We start from the raw sequence: 18494 nt of genomic DNA, 5'->3' as shown, positions 1-18494 counted from the left end.
ACATCAAAGTGTGTTGACCTGGTCGTGCTCCAGCCGGACGGTGACAGGCGGCGTGTCCGCGTGCAGGTGCATACCCATGCTCACCACAGGCCCTTGCGTGGTCTTCTCCTTGGGATCGCGGTCTCGAAGGTTACTCTGCTTGCCCTAAGATATAAGGTAGTTTACTATAAATGTATTCAATTATGCATGATGTAAAACCATAAAACAGCATGAAATTAGTATTACGAAAATAATAAGGTCAAACAACTTTCCTGCTTTTAATATAATTTTTATAAACAAAACATAATTCGAGTATAAAAGGGTGTGGAGTCATCAATAGTACGTTGTTATATATTTTGGCGCTCGAACAAAGTGAGAGCGCCAATAGTTCAAGGGTGAGATGGATACTTATACCCGAGTTAAACACTCTACTTTCCATTTCGACTATGAGGAAAGTTAAACACATGAAATGTAGATTATGACTGGAATTGGCGCAATTTACATTTACATCGGAAAAAAAATCTAAAACCATAGACAGTCCGATCTTAAATTGGGATGTGTCTAATGCCTTAATGTATACGCGCTTTAAAAAATGTGAAACTTAATGAATGAATGTAAGGATAATATTTTAAACATTCAGCGTCATTCATATTAATTTATTAACAAATATTTATGTTGATTACATCAATTTATATATTAAATACTGTAAGTAGTATATATTCTTTTATTATGCAATGCAATTGACATTTAATTTCAATAATATTTGGTCTGAAAATGCGGAAGCTAATAAGAGAGGTTTAACTTGAATAATATGGCATATATGGCTGTTAGCCGTTGCTCGAAGCACAAAGATAGAAAAAAAAACTTTCCACACTAGGGTGGGAATAGTTATTTGTACAACAAGAGAGCAAAGTTTGATATTTCTTCGAGTGCTTGTTTTGAGTCCCGTGCAAGCGAAAGATTCTATAATAGATTCACGAGCGTAGCAAGTGAATCTAATTTAGAATCTTGAGCGTAGTAAGGGACTCAAAAGCGCACGAGATGTAAATAACTTTGATCCCGTGTAGTACACAAAAATTTTCACGTCAGTCAGCCATCAAAAAATACAACCTGAAAAATATATTCCGTCTTCATCACTATTTCACTCATGTTTTCTGAAGGTATTCTAACAATAAACTTTAATTACCGCAATAAAACAAAACGAAAGAAATTTCAATAAAATGATACGAAAATAATGAATTAACGAACATCAATTGACAGTTCAATCGTCAACTTTTTTTTGTTAAAAAAAACTTTGTAAGATACGGTCCGAATTGCGGATACTACTATTTGTCAACTATAGTAGAGATCGTTAAAAGTCGTTAAGTAGTATTATTTACTGCGTAACAATTGCGTAAATTTGTATAAGTATATTATTTTGATTGTATATTAAAATACGTAAACTATGGTATTTTTATTAAATTTTAAACTTTCATTTCATTAATTAATTATTACGAATGAAAACTCGTAGGGTGTTTTGGAACGATGGGGTCTGACTTATTTCGGGAGTCTATTATAAACCGTCAATATATAGTTGAATTACGTATGCACTTTTTTGTCTCTTTCTTTTTGCTAATGACGTGAAAGGGACAAAGACAATAGAATCCAAATACTTCGAACTTGTATTAGACCCCGCACGTTGAAATGACATTCGAATATGAAGGTCACTTAAATGTTATTTTGTCTCACTCAGTGAGCAAAATGCGATTTAGCTCACTGTTTTAAGCAGCAAATTACTCTTGTTCCAGCTGCTGACGTGAAAATGTAATTTTCCACCCGGCTATCAGCCAATGAAAGGTGAACTTTCCGCATAGAATAGATGAAAAATATATAATTGTTATTGTGACGTCACTCGAACTCCGTAGAAAAATCGCTTTGGCATTTCATAAAGAGAAGCAGATTTGTCTCGATAGTAAAATAATATACATATTTACAGACCTTGCGTAAAAGTAATGGCAAAAGTTCCAACTACTAAAATATAAAAGATTTATGTTCTCACCTCTTGCGGACTTTGACTTCTTTGGAGTCTGAAATAAAATTGATTACTTGTGTAATAGAAGTATTTATAAACACTGTTTCCCGAAAGTATACAAAATAATTGTTAAAGTAGTACATTTGTAAATTTGTAGACATAAGTTAATAAAGACTTAGGATAAAATATATACCTGGCTGGACCCCGAACGAACTCCTTTAACGTTGATGGTTTGAAATCAATTCCAGATTTAAAATATTGCACCCTCTGCAAAGAATAAAACAATCTTCAAAAGTATCTTAAGTCTTATTTAGATATTAATTAATAAATATTACAAAGTTGTTGATAGTTAATTTTTAAATATCAATTTCAAAAAAAATGTAAATGAAAAAAAAAAAACAATTTATAATACGTCGTTTTGATCACTTAAAATTCTGGCTTTTGACTTTATTCAAAACGATATTACTGGGGAGTCAAATATACGTTGCCCGTCTTGTTGAGAGCAACGCCGTTCCTTACATCGAGCTTAACCCCCTTATTCATAAAACTTTGTTTGGAAATGCCGAGGCAACTTCAGGCGTTCTCAGGCATACCAAGGTGTCTTAGACATACCAGTCATGCCAAGATTGCCTCGGCATCACCAAGCGCACCTCGGAATGCCTAAGGACGCCTATGATCCCTTGCCGTGCCCTACCTACAAACCTAAGCCAAAATGACAGATTAAGACAAAGTATTAATAGCTATTTGAGGCTTGTAGAACATTTATGAATAACGCCATTCATTTCAAACTGAGCTACATTTTATAGGGAACTACCGCATAAGTTCCTCAATAATCGTGGTAAGTAACGTGCAGTTGTATTAGTATATATTACCAATTCCTCTGGGGGTGGCTCCGACCGCTCGCTGGCTTTCTGTTGTTCCGGCGATACCTTCCACGAGCGTATCTGCATGTACTTGCTAACGATGGAGAGGGTGACGGTGGTGGTGACGGCCTCCAGCACCAGGCGCGTGGAGATGGGCGAGGACTTGAGCGTAGAGCGCAGCACGCCGCCCTGCACCCGCCCAGCGTCCGTGTACTGACGGATCTCCAGGGTGTAACAGGTCACGTCGGCTAGACGCAGCTTCCAGGGAAACGATTCCATAGGCTCCTCTGCAAATAGACGAGCACGTTTATTATATGTATAGCATCGCATTTTTACAAGCAAGGTTCAATTTTCATTTTTTTTTTCAAGTCATTCTTAAATCATCAACTGAATTAATAATGCATTTGCAAGAAGCACATAAATATTATACACTAATTAATTTATTATTTGGGTATGAATTTACTTCTTTTTTTTTTAAATAGATATGATTGCGATTACCAGTAGTTGGCTTTGTTATAAACGTAGGACCGTCATGGCGGACGTCATCCCAGAGATGTTTCATCATAGAGCTTGAGCTGACTGTTAAGCGCCCCATACTGAAATAAAACATTACAATATATAAATATGTACTATGTAGGTGATAGTTAGTGACTTTACTTAGCATTAGCCTCTAGACCATTATATCAGCGGGCAAACATACAAACATATATGTTATGTACCATATACTAATAACGATCTCGTAATCTCCACTACAACTGGCCGAGCGCAGCCCTCATTCAACAAGTATTTCTCAAACATGCAATGATATATTGATATTATGTTCCTTAAAATAGGCTGCGAAATTTCTCGTTTCGGGCGCGGCTAGCGAGAGGTATTTAATGAAATTTTATACAAAATTGCATGCTTAGGCCGGCAAGATGCTCTTTTTTAATTTCCATTTCACATATATTTGTGACACTGCATAAGTGCTGTTAGCGATGCGCTCACTATAGGTACATATGTACCGTAATTAGTTAAGTTTTATTTTTAAACAAAGGTTGTCATGTTAATTAGATACTTAGTTACTAATACTTAAGGTTCAAAATTGTATATAAATATCTTATTACAAGTAATGCACACTACGTTGCTATGCGCCAGCGGCAGTTCGCTCCTAGACGCGATCGGTTTAACTCGACCCTGTATCCGAAAATACAAATTAAATTTCATTGTCAAGTTCATCATGCCTTTTCATTCCTCGCGCCAGGGCCTACCACTAACAATGCAATTAGCTAAAAGGTAGACAATATTTGTTTAATGGTTCGTTATGACATTCTGCCAGTGCGCCTGTTAAAAAAAAACAATAAACGATATTTGCTATATTTTGCAGTTTGTTATTTATATAAAATCTACATGAACATTATAAATAACACTTTCATTCTTATAACACTTCATTAACAAATTCCAATAATTTGAACTACACAAATAGTAAATACACATTAAAAATATTTAATTTAAATATTAAAGGTCAAAATACAAGAATCTACTCGTAATCAAACCACAAAAAACGCGTAGACTTTTTTTAAATACTTTTGGAGATAAAGTTGAAATTTTTCATTTTGTAATTCTATTTTATTAGATTAATTGTGCGTTGTTGACGAAAATACTGACAAAAAATTAAATTAATATGAATTGCACGCCACGGGAATTGAGAGCAGAAACAGAATTGACTTCAAATAACTTGCTGCCGCCAAAATCAAAGACGAAGTATATAAAATATCGAAACTACATATTATGTAGTTTCGATATTTATTTTTTCATCTGTGTGAGATCAATTTTATAAACTAAGAAAAAATCCCACTTTCTCAGAAACAGTTTTTGTGGCATTTTTTAAAAAACTGACAGTAAAATAAAATCATCATCACTGTGGGAATTATATTCCATGCTTAGGGCAACGAGGTATGTGAGTATAATATCAACATAAAAAACGATGTACACTTAATTATGCGGATAAAACGACAGTCAGACGGATACAAAGCGAAAAAATATACGCGTAATAAAAAATACAAGTGTGAAATATACGCGTGATAAAAATATACGTGTTAGTTATATTTTCTGTCTAGTTTACTTTTACTCGTAGTTTCTCTAGAAATAAATCTATCGTTTCGAAGTTTTTATTTATTTATCAGCGTGAAAAGAGATTACCGGCTTCATTACTATCCGTCTATACGTACTCGGTCGGCAACCCCTTAATTCACGGCCTCTGCAGTAATGTAATAGGTATTGAATATGGGGTAGGTAATATAAATGTACTCGAGGGTGAGTTTAAGCTAGGCCGATCAGTCTAGAAATATACATACTACGCAGCACACGCCGCCTTTTATTTATATAATGTACTATTGTTTTTCCTATTTTTGTTTTGATCACATATGTTACCTGAACACGAGCACCTGCTGCTTGGGCACGCCGGCGGCGAGGCGCTCGACGGCGTCTCTCATGGCGGCGCAGCCCTCGGCCGACGCCGTGCCCGTGGTGAAGTACACCATCGCCGTGCCCACCTCCACGCTGACCAGCAACTGCTGCAGGCACGCGTGTAGCTTCAGTAGGCGGTCGGGGTGCAGGAGCGTCTCCGGGGTTTTAGCCTGCATAAAGAAAACGCGGTATGATTCAAATAAAGTAGAAAAACAATAAGTTTAACAAAACTATATATTAGTCATCAACGGTGCACCAGCTCAGACCCCAAGCCGTGCGATTGAGACGCGCTACTGACTACAACACGATACCGGAGGCGGCGGCGCGGGCCGGCGCGTCTCGCCATGCTCGCTGCTGGAGCCGAGGCTGCGCAGCCGGGCCGCGTGCACCAACTCAGACCCCGAGCCAGTGCGACTGGCACCGCGCCCGCTCGACGACTGTTCAACAGAAGTTTGAAATTTATAGTTATTTAATATGCCATATTAACAAATATCGGGAAATTAGGTATAACAAAAATATAGTATATTGTAAATGTTACATTTTTAAACGTAGTTAGTTAACTACCTATAAGGTGCCTAAATTATTGTGTTAATTAGAAATTAAATGTTATAAAAAGTCATTGTGCATGTTTTGATATAAAATAAAAAATATCAATGAATTTCTGAACTTACAGGCGGCGTGACGCGGCGTCGTAAATAAGATTGTGACGATGATGAGGCTCTTGACAACGGCGCTGTTTCTGTAAGGTATCATGACATGAGTTAGTGTTAATGATTACCACATTTTACTATTTAAAAAGTTGTCAATTTACCATATAAAAACACACATATGTCAAGAACGCGCTAGATACACATTTTGTGTTGGAAAGGAGAATGGTGCGCTTGGTACTTGTATTTTTTTTAAAATTCTTCAAGATTTCAAAAGGAGGAGGTTATCAATTCGGTTGTATGTTTTTTTTTTATGTTTAACTCCGTCATTTCTGAACCGATTTTGGAAATTATTTTTTGTTTGAATATATATACAAATTGGTCCCTTTTTTTTATCAAAACTCAATTCTGATGATAGGATCCATGAGGAATCGAAGGAACAGGAACATACATATAGTAATTTTTATATTTTCTTCAACAAATCAAGCATTTACGTTTAAAAAAGTGATACTTGATGAAGTGGAACTGCTGATGATTATCAGAATGGTACTCTTCAACGACGTACACGTTTGGCGATTTGTCCTCTTCGCTGTGTTTGTTAAGTAAATTAGATGTTCAAGATAAATTTTTGTCCAGTTCGAGTTCTGACGATGGGGACCATGAGGAATCGAGGGAACTCTTCAAATATGAAAGGAATGGATATGTATAGTGATTGTATTTTGTATTTTCTTTAACAAATCAAGCATTTACATTTAAAAGGTGACATTTGATGAAGTGGAACTGCTGATGATGAACAGAACGGAACTCTTCAACGATGCATAGTTCAAGTTTGGCAATTTGTTCTCTTTGCATGTTTGTCAAGCAGTTAGGTTTTCAAGGCACATTTTTATATTTCTATCCTATTTAGTTTTTTTTAATAATTATCAGGTGCTTGATTTCATGCATGGTGTAAAATAATTTATCTTAAATACAGTCGAATATCCCTATTGCGGGTATCTTACCAGTCAATCATAGGGCAAATCTGAAATGTGTCATGCTCATGTGGGTGCAGTGACAAAAAAACATGTTGCCTCCTTTTCTACATAATTAGGCGTAGGACGCTGTCTTTTTAATTTCATTGTATGAAATCCAAAATCAACAATAATCGTTCTTTCACCGGTCTCCCTCATTGAAGTCGTTTTTTTTTTCTTAAAATAGTACATTACGATACAAGTGCGAAAAATAGGAAATTCGAAACGAGTGGCGATAAATTAACACACGACCGAAGGGAGTGTTTTAAATCGACACGAGTTGCGAATTACCTATTCGCACATGTATCGTACAACGTTTTACAGTACATATGGCCCTTTAAATGTTCGACACAGTAACGTAATATGCTACTTCTCGCACTAGTGCTATAAAGTAGCCCCATATGTACTGTAAAATATTTCTTAACACTTTCAGTAATATTTTCAATTTATATTTTTTACTCACCTACTCTTTCATGAATAAAAAAGTTATTTACGACTCAATTCAATTCAATTCAAATATACTTTATTCATGTAGGCCTAGCAACAAGCACTTATGAATAGTAAGACAGTATTACATATAATTATCTTAATCTAATTATCAGAGCAATTTATTGATGTTGTAAATATTATTCCATATATAATACTAATGAATATAATTCATAGATCAAATTTAATACTAAAACTTTCACAAAATACAGTCATACAAAAAAAAATGTATAAAAAATACTTGTCTAGATTGTTTCTAGAATAAATTCTAAATGTCAAACAAATATAATAAAAACAACAAAGGAAATACATGCATTGGAATATCCATTTCATCATCATTATTCAAATATAATAAATAATTAATCATTTCGAATCACAATTAATCCCACGTTGTTTTATCATTCATGTAGTCTTGTGTGGTATAATAAGCTTTAGAAATAAGTTTACGCTTTACATGATTCTTAAATTTATTAATTGGTAACTCAGTAATATGGTTTGGAAGTTTATTATAAAATCTCACACAATTACCCATGAATGATTTTTTAATTTTATGGAGCCGAGTGAAGGGCACGGCGAGCTTATGTTTATTTCTAGTATTAATATTATGAATGTCACAATTTTTCTTAAAATCGGCAATATTTTTATGCACATACAGAATATTCTCATAAATGTATTGACAGTGCACTGTCATGATGTCAATTTCCTTAAATTTATCTCTCAGTGAGTCTCTATGGTTCATTTTATATATTGCTCGAATAGCCCTCTTCTGCAGAACAAAAATGGTATTTATCTCTGAAGCACCACCCCACAGTAAAATACCATATGACATAATGCTATGGAAGTAACTAAAATATACTAATCGAGCTGTTTTGACATCAGTTAACTGACGGATTTTGCTTACTGCAAAAGCTGCAGAACTCAGTCTATTCGAAAGAGTAGCAATATGGGGACCCCACTGGAGTTTAGAATCTAAAGTTATACCAAGAAAAACTGTACTATCAACTAGTTCCAATTCCTCATCCTTCACAATGACACTTGTTTGTACATGCCTTACATTACTAGTGACAAACTTAATACATTTAGTCTTATTCTCATTTAACAATAAATTATTAACATTGAACCAATTTACTACTTTAGAAATAGCATCGTTTACATCATTGTAAGCTTGTTGCTGTCGTTTGACTTTGAAAATAAGTGAAGTGTCGTCTGCAAACAATACTATATCATGGTGGGTCTTTACAAGGAATGGCAAGTCATTTATGTAGATAAGGAACAGGAAAGGTCCCAATATTGACCCCTGTGGTACACCAAGTCAAGTGCGAATTACCTATTCGCACATGTATTGTACGTTTTACAGTACATATGACCCTTTAAACTTTCGACATTGTTACATAATGTGCTAATTTACGTACTAGTGCGGAAAAGTAGCACCATATGTACTGTAAAAATATTAATTACCGATCTCTAAATATAACCCAATTGGGTAACATAAAAAACCAAATCAGTAAAGTTTTCTTACCTAATGTTGTTGAGGGTGCTTTGTTAAGTGGTTTGTAGGCGAGCCAGGCTATGAAGAGCGGGTCGACGCAGAAGGCCACCGGCTCCGTCCACACGCCCAGGTAGTCTACCGTGTCGTTCGCCTGCTCGACGCACCACTGCAGTGCCACGCGGACGAATGCTCTAATTACAAACAAACTCATAATATGTATTACTCATATTGTACAATCTGCATTGATTTGTAACTTAAGGAATAACAAGGTACCAAAAAGATCTACCACCGTCAATTAATTTTACATTTATAGATAGACACATATATCTATTGTTCGCCTTCTAAAGGATCTGCCAACTTCTAATAGGGTGTGCAACAGTCAAGCGTTTTTAAGAACAGCGCCACAATTGATTTCTCCAGTTTCAAATTTTGTTCACAAACACAAATAAAGTCTACATTAAACGCCGCCCAACCGTATGATGGTACCATACTGTCACGGCCCCTGTGGCAAAATGGTGCCTCTATTCCACGGCGGTGTAGTTACATAACTCACATTTTAATAAATACTACTTCAGTACAAATATGAAACAAATTTAGGGTCAGTCTAAAATATAAATATATCAATTATTTACTTACGTAGTAGTCTGCGAGTCAGGAGCGGAGAATATCCATGCCTGTTTAACATTTCCTTCATCTACGTTAAAAAAAAACATTGTTCAAATTTAGATCGCCATTTTTCATACCCAAAAACTTTATTGGTAGAATCGAACCAAGCTGCGCACGCTATTTGCAATGACAAAGTGTTGTAATGTCTCCATTAATGTCAAATATCCATAAAATATGACGTATATAATGACACCACCTCACTTTGTTATATTCAAAACGGTGCAGTCCTAGCTTAGACGGACTCTACAAGTTGGCAAATATGAAGGATACTTTGACGTGTCGTACGCTATATAAAACTTATACAGGTATTACAGTCAGTTTTTGCTTAACAGATAGTTTTAGTTCACCAGATTATCTACCAAACGCAAATTAAGTAATCCTTCGTGACACAAATTTTAAAATATTTAAAGATCAACGGTTACACTCACCAATAGCCAATAGTTACGAATAATTATCTCATTTAAATGAAATATAGTCAATGTTTAAAATACACAGTCCAATCGTGTACGAGCCCCAATGCATATAAGGTCGTCTAGTCACACTTTAAAGTACGATACTTATTTCAAAGACTCGTACTTATACCCCGGTTGACTTTGATGATTAATAGAATACGTTACACACAAAGTCATTAAAATCAGTTTAATCTTGGGGTGTATAAAGTATAATAGTGTTATTCAATTTAATATAAAAATACCTTACTCTGTCAACTCGAAAATGTGATAATTTATTTGCAAACGTTACTAACTGACGTGCCCGCAAAATGCCTCCACGAGTGCGGTATATAGTCATAAGCTATATAATATACGTAGTAAATAAACATTAAGCACATACTTACTTAATAAATTTAAATTTAAACCTACTCGGCTAAGAATCTAAAATAAATATAGATTAAGCTAAGTACAAGTACCTTAAAACATGTACTGAGTAGTTTAAAAAAAAACAAATAAACAGATCAAATTTTATGTCATTTTTTTTTAAGGAGAACCCCGATGACCCGGGAAGAGTCTGCTAAACTATATTCGGCGCCTACTATTATATTCGGCGAAATTGTGTTTGTTAACAAAAAACACCTGCTCAAAGCACACATCTCGAAGAATGTAAAAGACGTTTAGTTAAGGTGTATATCTGGAGCATGGCTCTTGAAGCCGCCGCGCTGTGCAGGTCAGGGTCTCGACGACTTTTCCAATGTACTGGTTACAAGGGTTTAATTGGCAAAACGGTTCAATGTAAAAGTGGTTGGTTGTTGATAGTATGGAAGATGACGAGAGAGTGATTTTGGAATATTTGATCAGTACAAAAGGTGGTTTAAATTTAGGTGTTTCTAATTGGCCGCGATACAGAATATGTGGAGCGCTTCTATTGGTGCTTTTGAAAACTCTCCGAATACTAGCCGAGCCCGAGGGCTGCGTTTAGCTACTGCATTGGGAATCATTTTATATAATAATAAGTTGCATTCGCAACAGCTATGTATGCGTGAGAGACGTGGACACTACGACGTGGACAATGCGAAAGAGGGTGATTGGAGACCTTTGAAATGTGGTGTTGGCGGAAGATGGTACAGATTAGCTGGACCGAAAGGAAGACGAACGAAGAGGTACTGAGCATGGCAGGAGAGAAGAGATACCTGTTAGACATAACAGATAACAGAAGGGGCAATATGGTTGGCCAACTGATACGCCACGATAGATTCTTTTTAAACAACCTGGAGGGCAAGATTGAGGGGAAAAGACGCAGGGGAAGGTCCAGGCTCACATACTTCAGCCTAATACAACATACAGTTTATATCGTGTCGTACGAGGAAGTTAAAAGGCTGGTCCAGCTAAGAGAAGAGTGGCGTCTCCTCCACCGACAAGAGCATAACTCTAAAATATTGATGATGATGATGTTTTTTTTTATTACTGTGGAAAGATGATACCAGTTTCTTACATTTCGTAAATAAAATATTATGTATAATCTTTATTGTTACTATCAATTAAATCCTCCTGATTTTTGAGGTTGCAGTTAGGTTATTTTTTTATTCCTGCCATACGAACTCATTTGCGTTAGGGCTCGTAGTGCTTATAATATTTACATTTCATTTTATGTCCGAGAAACGTGTAATATAATAGGGACCGTGCGCGTTGGAGGGTCTGCCATCTTGAGGCCTAAATCGGAACTATAAACATGTACATTTACACATCACGTGTTTTCTTGTGCATAGTAGGTTCTGCCATCTTGTGGGCTACATCGGAACAATAAACATCACATTTACGCCTAGCGCCAAAAATCTGACGGCTCCTGTGCTGCCTCCTACAGTTCATGCACGCTCCCTATAGGGCACGGAAGACAAGAAACTCGATGGGCATGACGATAGATAAAGAACAACTTACTGGGCGAGTACAATGCCATGACGCGCGCGGACTGCACCATGGTGATGTGCGTGTTTACTGTCCTCGTGATGAATCCGCGCACCGACACGTCTTCCATCGTCGCGTCGATCGCCACCGACTCTGTCCCAAACACATATTCTTTTAACCTTATTAATCCCAGCTTAACATTATAAATGAGAACGTCTAGTTCATGTCCCGGAGTACATGGTATAGTTTTAATCACAAAAGTCATCATTCTACGCAGACGAAGTCGCGGGCAAAGGCTAATATCTAACATCCACTGTGGGCTTAACAACCGACAATAGCGTAAAAGTTGTAAATCCAAAAATCTTATGTTATATAAAAGTTCTTACTATGTAGTTGATTCTGAACTTATATATAGATAGTGGCTAAGGGGTGTACCGAAATAAAGCTGTAAACTTCAAATGAAAAAAAAAACTGATGTAATTGAGATCAAACTAAAGGTTTCTAGAATAACTACAATAAAAAGCGACTTTTAATTTAGATAATTGACAGTTATTTTTATTATATTTTATCTGTATGAGTGATAGGCTGCTTCTTCCTAGCATTCAGTGGCATTTACGGGCCCTTTTTTCATATTTTCCTGCATCAGTCCATCACCTGCTGGAATTGTTAACGTTTTTTTGCTGTTTCATTTTTCTCAATTAATACACGTTTAATTTGAACTCAATAATCGTTGAGAGAACGGCACTGCAGGATATCTTACTCTGCTCCTCGACAATTACCAAATGCGATTTTTTTTAATTTTAGGAAAACTTGAGTTTAAGCAGATATAACAAAACACGTGTACATTATTTTTTCCTGCTCTCAAACAAGCTATTAACTAGCAAGTTGCTTGAGCATCACTTTCTATAGGAGTTGTTTGGAGGACAATTTCTCCCAATAGGTTGAGTTTGGGCAGCTAAAAAAAAACGTGTCCGTTATTTTAGACTACTCTATAACATATATCAAAATGAATCAAATCGGAGTCGGACAGTTGGGTACCCTTCCTTGTTAGACCATAAAAATTTATGCAAGAATTTGTGAAACTGACTTAAACCTATTTTTAAGAAGTCTCAGCTTTCAGTTACTATTTTGGTAGCATTCATCGTGTTGTCACTATACTTAAACATAGGGTAATCATGTCGTGCAAAGTGCCTGTGTCCTGGTCATAACAAAGTCTGTGACATGTCATGTGTAGTACGAGTATGAATATTCTCAAATGATTGTTATGCCTCAGACCCTAATCTGTTAAACAAAAGCTTCTGTTTCTTTCATGGAGAGGCGCCTTAGACGCGTGCCAAAGCAACCATCGCGTTAAAAAGCATCTATCGGGATAGTGTTAAGGTTCTAATTTTTGTAACAGCTCATTCTGAGATAACGAGTTTGGGTGATGTAGGACGATCGGTCGCCTGTGTGGGGCCTGTCAGATAACAGAATGAGCTGTTACATGACTTTGAACCATATAAATTGGACGGTAAAACTTTTTTTTAAGCGAGTTTTTTCCCGTTCAGTCAGTAGCTGTAGCGGAGGTAACTGCTGCACGAAATAAACAAAGGACTTGTTTAACAGATTAGGGTCAAACTCAAAAGGCGTAATAATCATTTTAGAAAATTCATACTATACGAGTACATCAATGAGTAACACGGATTGAAGGCCCTGCACAAGTAGATGAGCCATGTATCAAATGTATAAAACAATTATTTGCCAACCATTCGCCAACAAACAGGCCTCAGTTTGACACAATATTGTAAATCTAGAACCTATTTATATTTAAAAAAAAACAAACACTCGATACCTTCGTCGCTTAGTGCGTCTCTGACTAGCCAAGTGTGTCGCAGCACCTGAGAAGGCCGCTGTTCGATGAGCGACTGCAGCACGTGCCAGGCCGCTTGCAGCCGCGCCGCGGATCCGCACGTGTTCATTTCACCTTCAATGTTAGACTAGATTACATAATATGTTAGAGATGTATAGAGAATATGGGAGACAACGAGAGAGAAAAAGACAACGCTCTACAAAGCCGATAATCTAGTATTACTCTCTCTCTCTCTCTCTCTTGCATTAAGACCTTATATACCCTGTCTCGTATTAGATTAATTCACCCTTGTTTTGAAACCGACGTGAATAATGGCGTGTGCGCACACCGGATGCATGTGCGTAGACAGGCATGTGCGCGTTGTAATATACAAATTATTTTGAGAGACGTGCACGGCACCAACATTTTAACGCACGCGCACATGCATGTCTACGCACACATAGTCGTGCCCTGGCCTTAAAGGGGTACGAGCATTATTAAAAAAAGTAAAACAGACTTCAAAAAAGGATAAATTTTCATTTTCATACAAATTGTATAGGAAAAGTTTTCCTCGATCAAGGTTTTGATCCTCGATAGGAATTGGATCGATTGGCAGCAAAAAAAGCCCTGTATGTTTTTTTCCAAAATCTGTAAACGCCAATTTTCATTAATTTGAAATCGAGGGAAGGTCTATTAAGACCGTTTCCGCGTAGCAGCACTGGATCTGGCAGCTGCCCTCACTGACCCAAAAATAAAATCCATCCTGTATACGTTCAAACAAAAAATTATAATTTTTAATATCGGTTCAGAAATGACGGAGTTCTGAGATAACAAACATAGAAAAAAAAATACGGTTAAATTTATCTCCTCCTATTTTGAAGTAAGTCGGTTTAAAACATACATATTTTGATATTGTAGCTAGTGTGGACGGTCTCCTTCTTAGTGAACATCTCGGGATGCAGCAGCAGGTGCAGCACGAAGCGCAGGTCGACGCGCGCCACGGGCCGCGCCTGGCCGTCGGAGAGCCGGCACAGGCGCGCCTCGACGGCGGCGAGCGTGGCGCTTACGTGGAGGCGCGCGCCTTGCCAGAGCGGACCCTCTTCTTTGGGCATTTGGCAGGCCGCGGAACACACTCTAAAACATAATTTTGAGTTAGGCATAATCTTGTGCGCTACGCGGAAAATTAAAGAGAACTGTCGGTAATTATATTTTCATCTCTCCTATTCGGAAAATTTACTTTTCATAGGCTGATAGCCAGGTGGAAAGTATTTTTTTTTATTTGTACTTCGAGCAACGGCTTACAGCCATATATGCCATATTATTCAGTCAAAAGCTCTCCTATTAGCTTCCGCATTTTCAGACCAAGTATTACCGAAATTAAATGTCAATTGCATTTCATTATTAAAAAAATATACTATACAAGAAAATTATTGATAAAAGTCAATGTTTTACAGGTCAATTTGAGGTAGGTACATATTGAACAAATTCTAGTAGGTACAGCATTTTTTGGATAAATGTCACTTATTATAAAGTAAAAACAATATAAAGCAGAACAAATACATAATCAGTAGTCAATAGGTTCTTTCAAGTCATAATTTCATTTATAAGGTAAAATATTAAAAATGTGTTTATATATAAATTACTTGTATTTAATATTTAAATGTATGAAATCAAGAAATATTTGTTAATAAATCAATATAAATGACGACGAATATTTAAAATATTATCATTACATTAATTCATTGAGTTTCATTGACTTTTTTTAAGGCGCGTATACATTAAGGGTTTTTCAGACACATCCTAATTTAAGATCGGATTGTCTGTGACTTTAGAATTGTTTTATGTAATGGCGCCATTTACATTTTGATCGTAAAAAAAAACTAAATTCCAGGCAGAACCTACATTTCTTGTTTAATTTTCCTCGTCGAGATGAATAGTAGAATGTTTAACTCGGGTAAAAGTAACCATCTCACCCTTGGTTAACAATTTACTATCTATTTAATTTACTGTGTTTTGGATGGGATCAGCTACGCGGAAAAGTAAAGAGAACGGTAATTATATATCATCCCATTCTGTGCTTTCAATGGGTCAAAAACTTGAGTTTGTTCTTCAAATATTCTGCAGCTTCTTTTAAGACTCCTTTGGTCCTTACAGCGACAGGTCATTAGGACGGACTTTTTTTGCAACTATAATCGCAATGATATTACAATACTAACAATTGTTTAAACAAGCTATCATTTAATAACATGACTGTATTGTCTAGTATATTTTACCTATGTGGATAAAGTGGTCCCGAAACGATCAGTTTCACTTCTGGCGACTCAACATCTAGTACAAGCGATGGCGAGGTCGGTTTTTCCGACAGAGAATGATCCCAGGGAAGGACTCGTAGGCGCAACCCCCGCATCACTAAGAAGGTCCGACGTTGTGGTATATTGGCGTCCAACGCCTCACATTCTTCTACTGTAAGTGTTCTCATGGGTACATCTGTGAGAGCAAAAGGAGGTTCTATAAGTTGTAGTACTGTAACGAGGGAATGCGGTCTATCTGTGGCGGCGAAAATAAACACAGACGTAGATTTCTGATATTATATATTTTTTCATAACAGTCAGTTAGATTACAAATATCGACTACCCTTGATGGTTGCCCCCTGCCGAATGCCCGTCTGCAGATCTTTATAGGGAGCGTGCATGAACTGTACGAGTAGAAGCACTGTAGAGCACAGGAGCCGTCAGATTTTTAGCACGAGGCGTAAATGTGATGTTTATCGTTCCGATGTTGCCCAGAAGATGGCAGAACCTCCTATGCACAAGAAAACACTTGACGTTTAAATGTACATGTTTATGGTTCCGATTCAGGCCACAAGATGGCAGACCCTCTAACGCGCACGGTCCCTATTCATCTGGCAGGGCGATAGTTCTGAATTTAAATCTATAACTGCTGCCTGTTATCTTCAAAAAGACTGTGAAGGTTTCCAACGTTCACAGTACCAATAATAATAATTAAATATTATAGAACATTATTACACAAATTGACAAAGTCCCACAGTAAGCTCAATAAGGCTTGTGTTGAGGGTACTTAAACAACGATATATATAATATATAAATATTTATAAATACTTAAATACATAGAAAATACCCATGACTCAGAAACAAATATCCATGCTCATCACACGAATAAATGCCCTTACCAGGATTTGAACCCGGGACCATCAGCTTCGTAGGCAGGGTCACTACCCACTAGGCCAAACCGGTCGTCAAAAACCTATGATACATAAGACATACACAATCACAACATAGAAGTGGCAACACAACGGAATTATATTCTACTGTAATAGTTATAGTCGCGCATACTTTACTCTTCGATCGCATCCACCATGGATGTGTCGCATTTTCCCGTTTATAGCAAAAACACTCCTACTAATAGAGCTAGCGGGTCACTGGCAGTGAATATGCTAAATATATATATGATAAATAAATGACGCGTTAAAGAAAAAAATAGCTGGGAAGATTTTATTGATACTTATCAGAATTACAGAACATTTTAGTAAGTACATTTCTGCCGAAGTCGATTATTTTTTTACCTGGAACTGGGACTGAAGGAAGGTCATGAAAAATTTGTTGAATGGCTGATATCCGATGAAGAAGACCCATTCCAAGATAAATGTCCAGTGGCTTCAGAGTTATTTTCAATTTGTTCTCCTCTTGCCAGTCGCTGAAAACAAAATATATTTAAGAGAAATTTGAAAGCTATATAAACTACCGATATTTTGTATTCTAGTAATTATAGGCAACGACGGAATATATTATGTAGACTCTTAGTACATTTTTTACTTCAAAAAACAATCCACATGACTTACACTTATCTGCCACGTATCACTGACAGATATCCCGTACCTTCTTCTGTAACCTACCTGTATTGGAAGTCTACGGGCGGGCTCTCGTACGGGTTGGTGTCGTCGGGCGGCGAGCGCGTGTGCGAGTACCGTAGCAGGACCACGGGCGACAGCATCCGCCACAGCTCGTCGGTCGCGTCGTCCTCTTCTATACTGCTCAATTTCGGCTCAGCAGGCGACTAGTCGAATATTACATGTAATTAAAAAAAAAAACCTATTTTTTTTTATTTGCTCTGTAAAGGCTATTAACAACTTTGTATTTGGCCCTCAGATAGTGCCGATACAAACAGCTTACATATGGCAATAATATGCGATCGTCATGGATAGTCGGTTCAGTGTGTAGAGCAACATATGAGCAACTTATCTAATAGCTACAAATTGATTTTGTTGTAGACCTATAGTTTCGTAATTTAAAAATATCCATGTATAATTGAAGAAAAATAATAGTGTAAACGTATAGTGTACAAAACAAAAGTATAATAGTACATTATGATACAAGTGTGCTAAGTTGGTCAATGGTCATTACACACGAGGTGATATTGTGCGCGGGAGCTGTAAGCGAGCGCGCAATAAGAAAGCCGATGTGGGTAATGACCAATGCACACGCGTTTCATACGACGTTTTTCAACACACTTGCGAGGAAAAAACAAAACTTATAAATTAGTTATTTTTTGTCAAAACAGTAAAAGTACAATTTTCAAAATGGTAGCTTACAGTTTTAACATCGAATGATTGCATCAAAGCGTGCTGGGGTTGTAGGCACTTTTTCGTCAGTTCATTAAAGTAAGCTACCAACACGTTTTCCAAGAAAGACTGAGCGTTTTTGCTGATTTTCC

At 36.7% G+C, this 18494-nt stretch overlaps 1 protein-coding gene across 2 annotated transcripts in view; it reads right to left on the bottom strand.

Annotated features, from left to right (window-relative positions):
• The window catches only part of LOC133517933 (intermembrane lipid transfer protein VPS13B), a 102099-nt gene that overhangs the window by 65746 nt on the left and 17859 nt on the right, over positions 1–18494 (bottom strand). For both annotated transcript variants that reach the window (XM_061851419.1, XM_061851426.1), the window contains exons 11-26: positions 17677–17837; positions 17347–17477; positions 16037–16250; positions 14665–14897; positions 13767–13898; positions 11969–12088; positions 9570–9627; positions 8964–9124; positions 5973–6040; positions 5613–5738; positions 5266–5471; positions 3352–3449; positions 2863–3140; positions 2184–2257; positions 2018–2045; positions 19–144 (exon numbers count right to left, since the gene is read on the bottom strand). In XM_061851419.1, coding sequence (XP_061707403.1) covers positions 19–144; positions 2018–2045; positions 2184–2257; positions 2863–3140; positions 3352–3449; positions 5266–5471; positions 5613–5738; positions 5973–6040; positions 8964–9124; positions 9570–9627; positions 11969–12088; positions 13767–13898; positions 14665–14897; positions 16037–16250; positions 17347–17477; positions 17677–17837 — 2214 coding nt within the window. The remainder of the gene's footprint in view (positions 1–18; positions 145–2017; positions 2046–2183; positions 2258–2862; positions 3141–3351; positions 3450–5265; positions 5472–5612; positions 5739–5972; positions 6041–8963; positions 9125–9569; positions 9628–11968; positions 12089–13766; positions 13899–14664; positions 14898–16036; positions 16251–17346; positions 17478–17676; positions 17838–18494) is intronic.

The sequence above is a fragment of the Cydia pomonella genome, chromosome 1 (assembly GCF_033807575.1).
Source record: "Cydia pomonella isolate Wapato2018A chromosome 1, ilCydPomo1, whole genome shotgun sequence".
NCBI classification, from domain to species: domain Eukaryota; kingdom Metazoa; phylum Arthropoda; class Insecta; order Lepidoptera; family Tortricidae; genus Cydia; species Cydia pomonella.
This window is presented reverse-complemented; position numbering and strand designations above follow the sequence as displayed.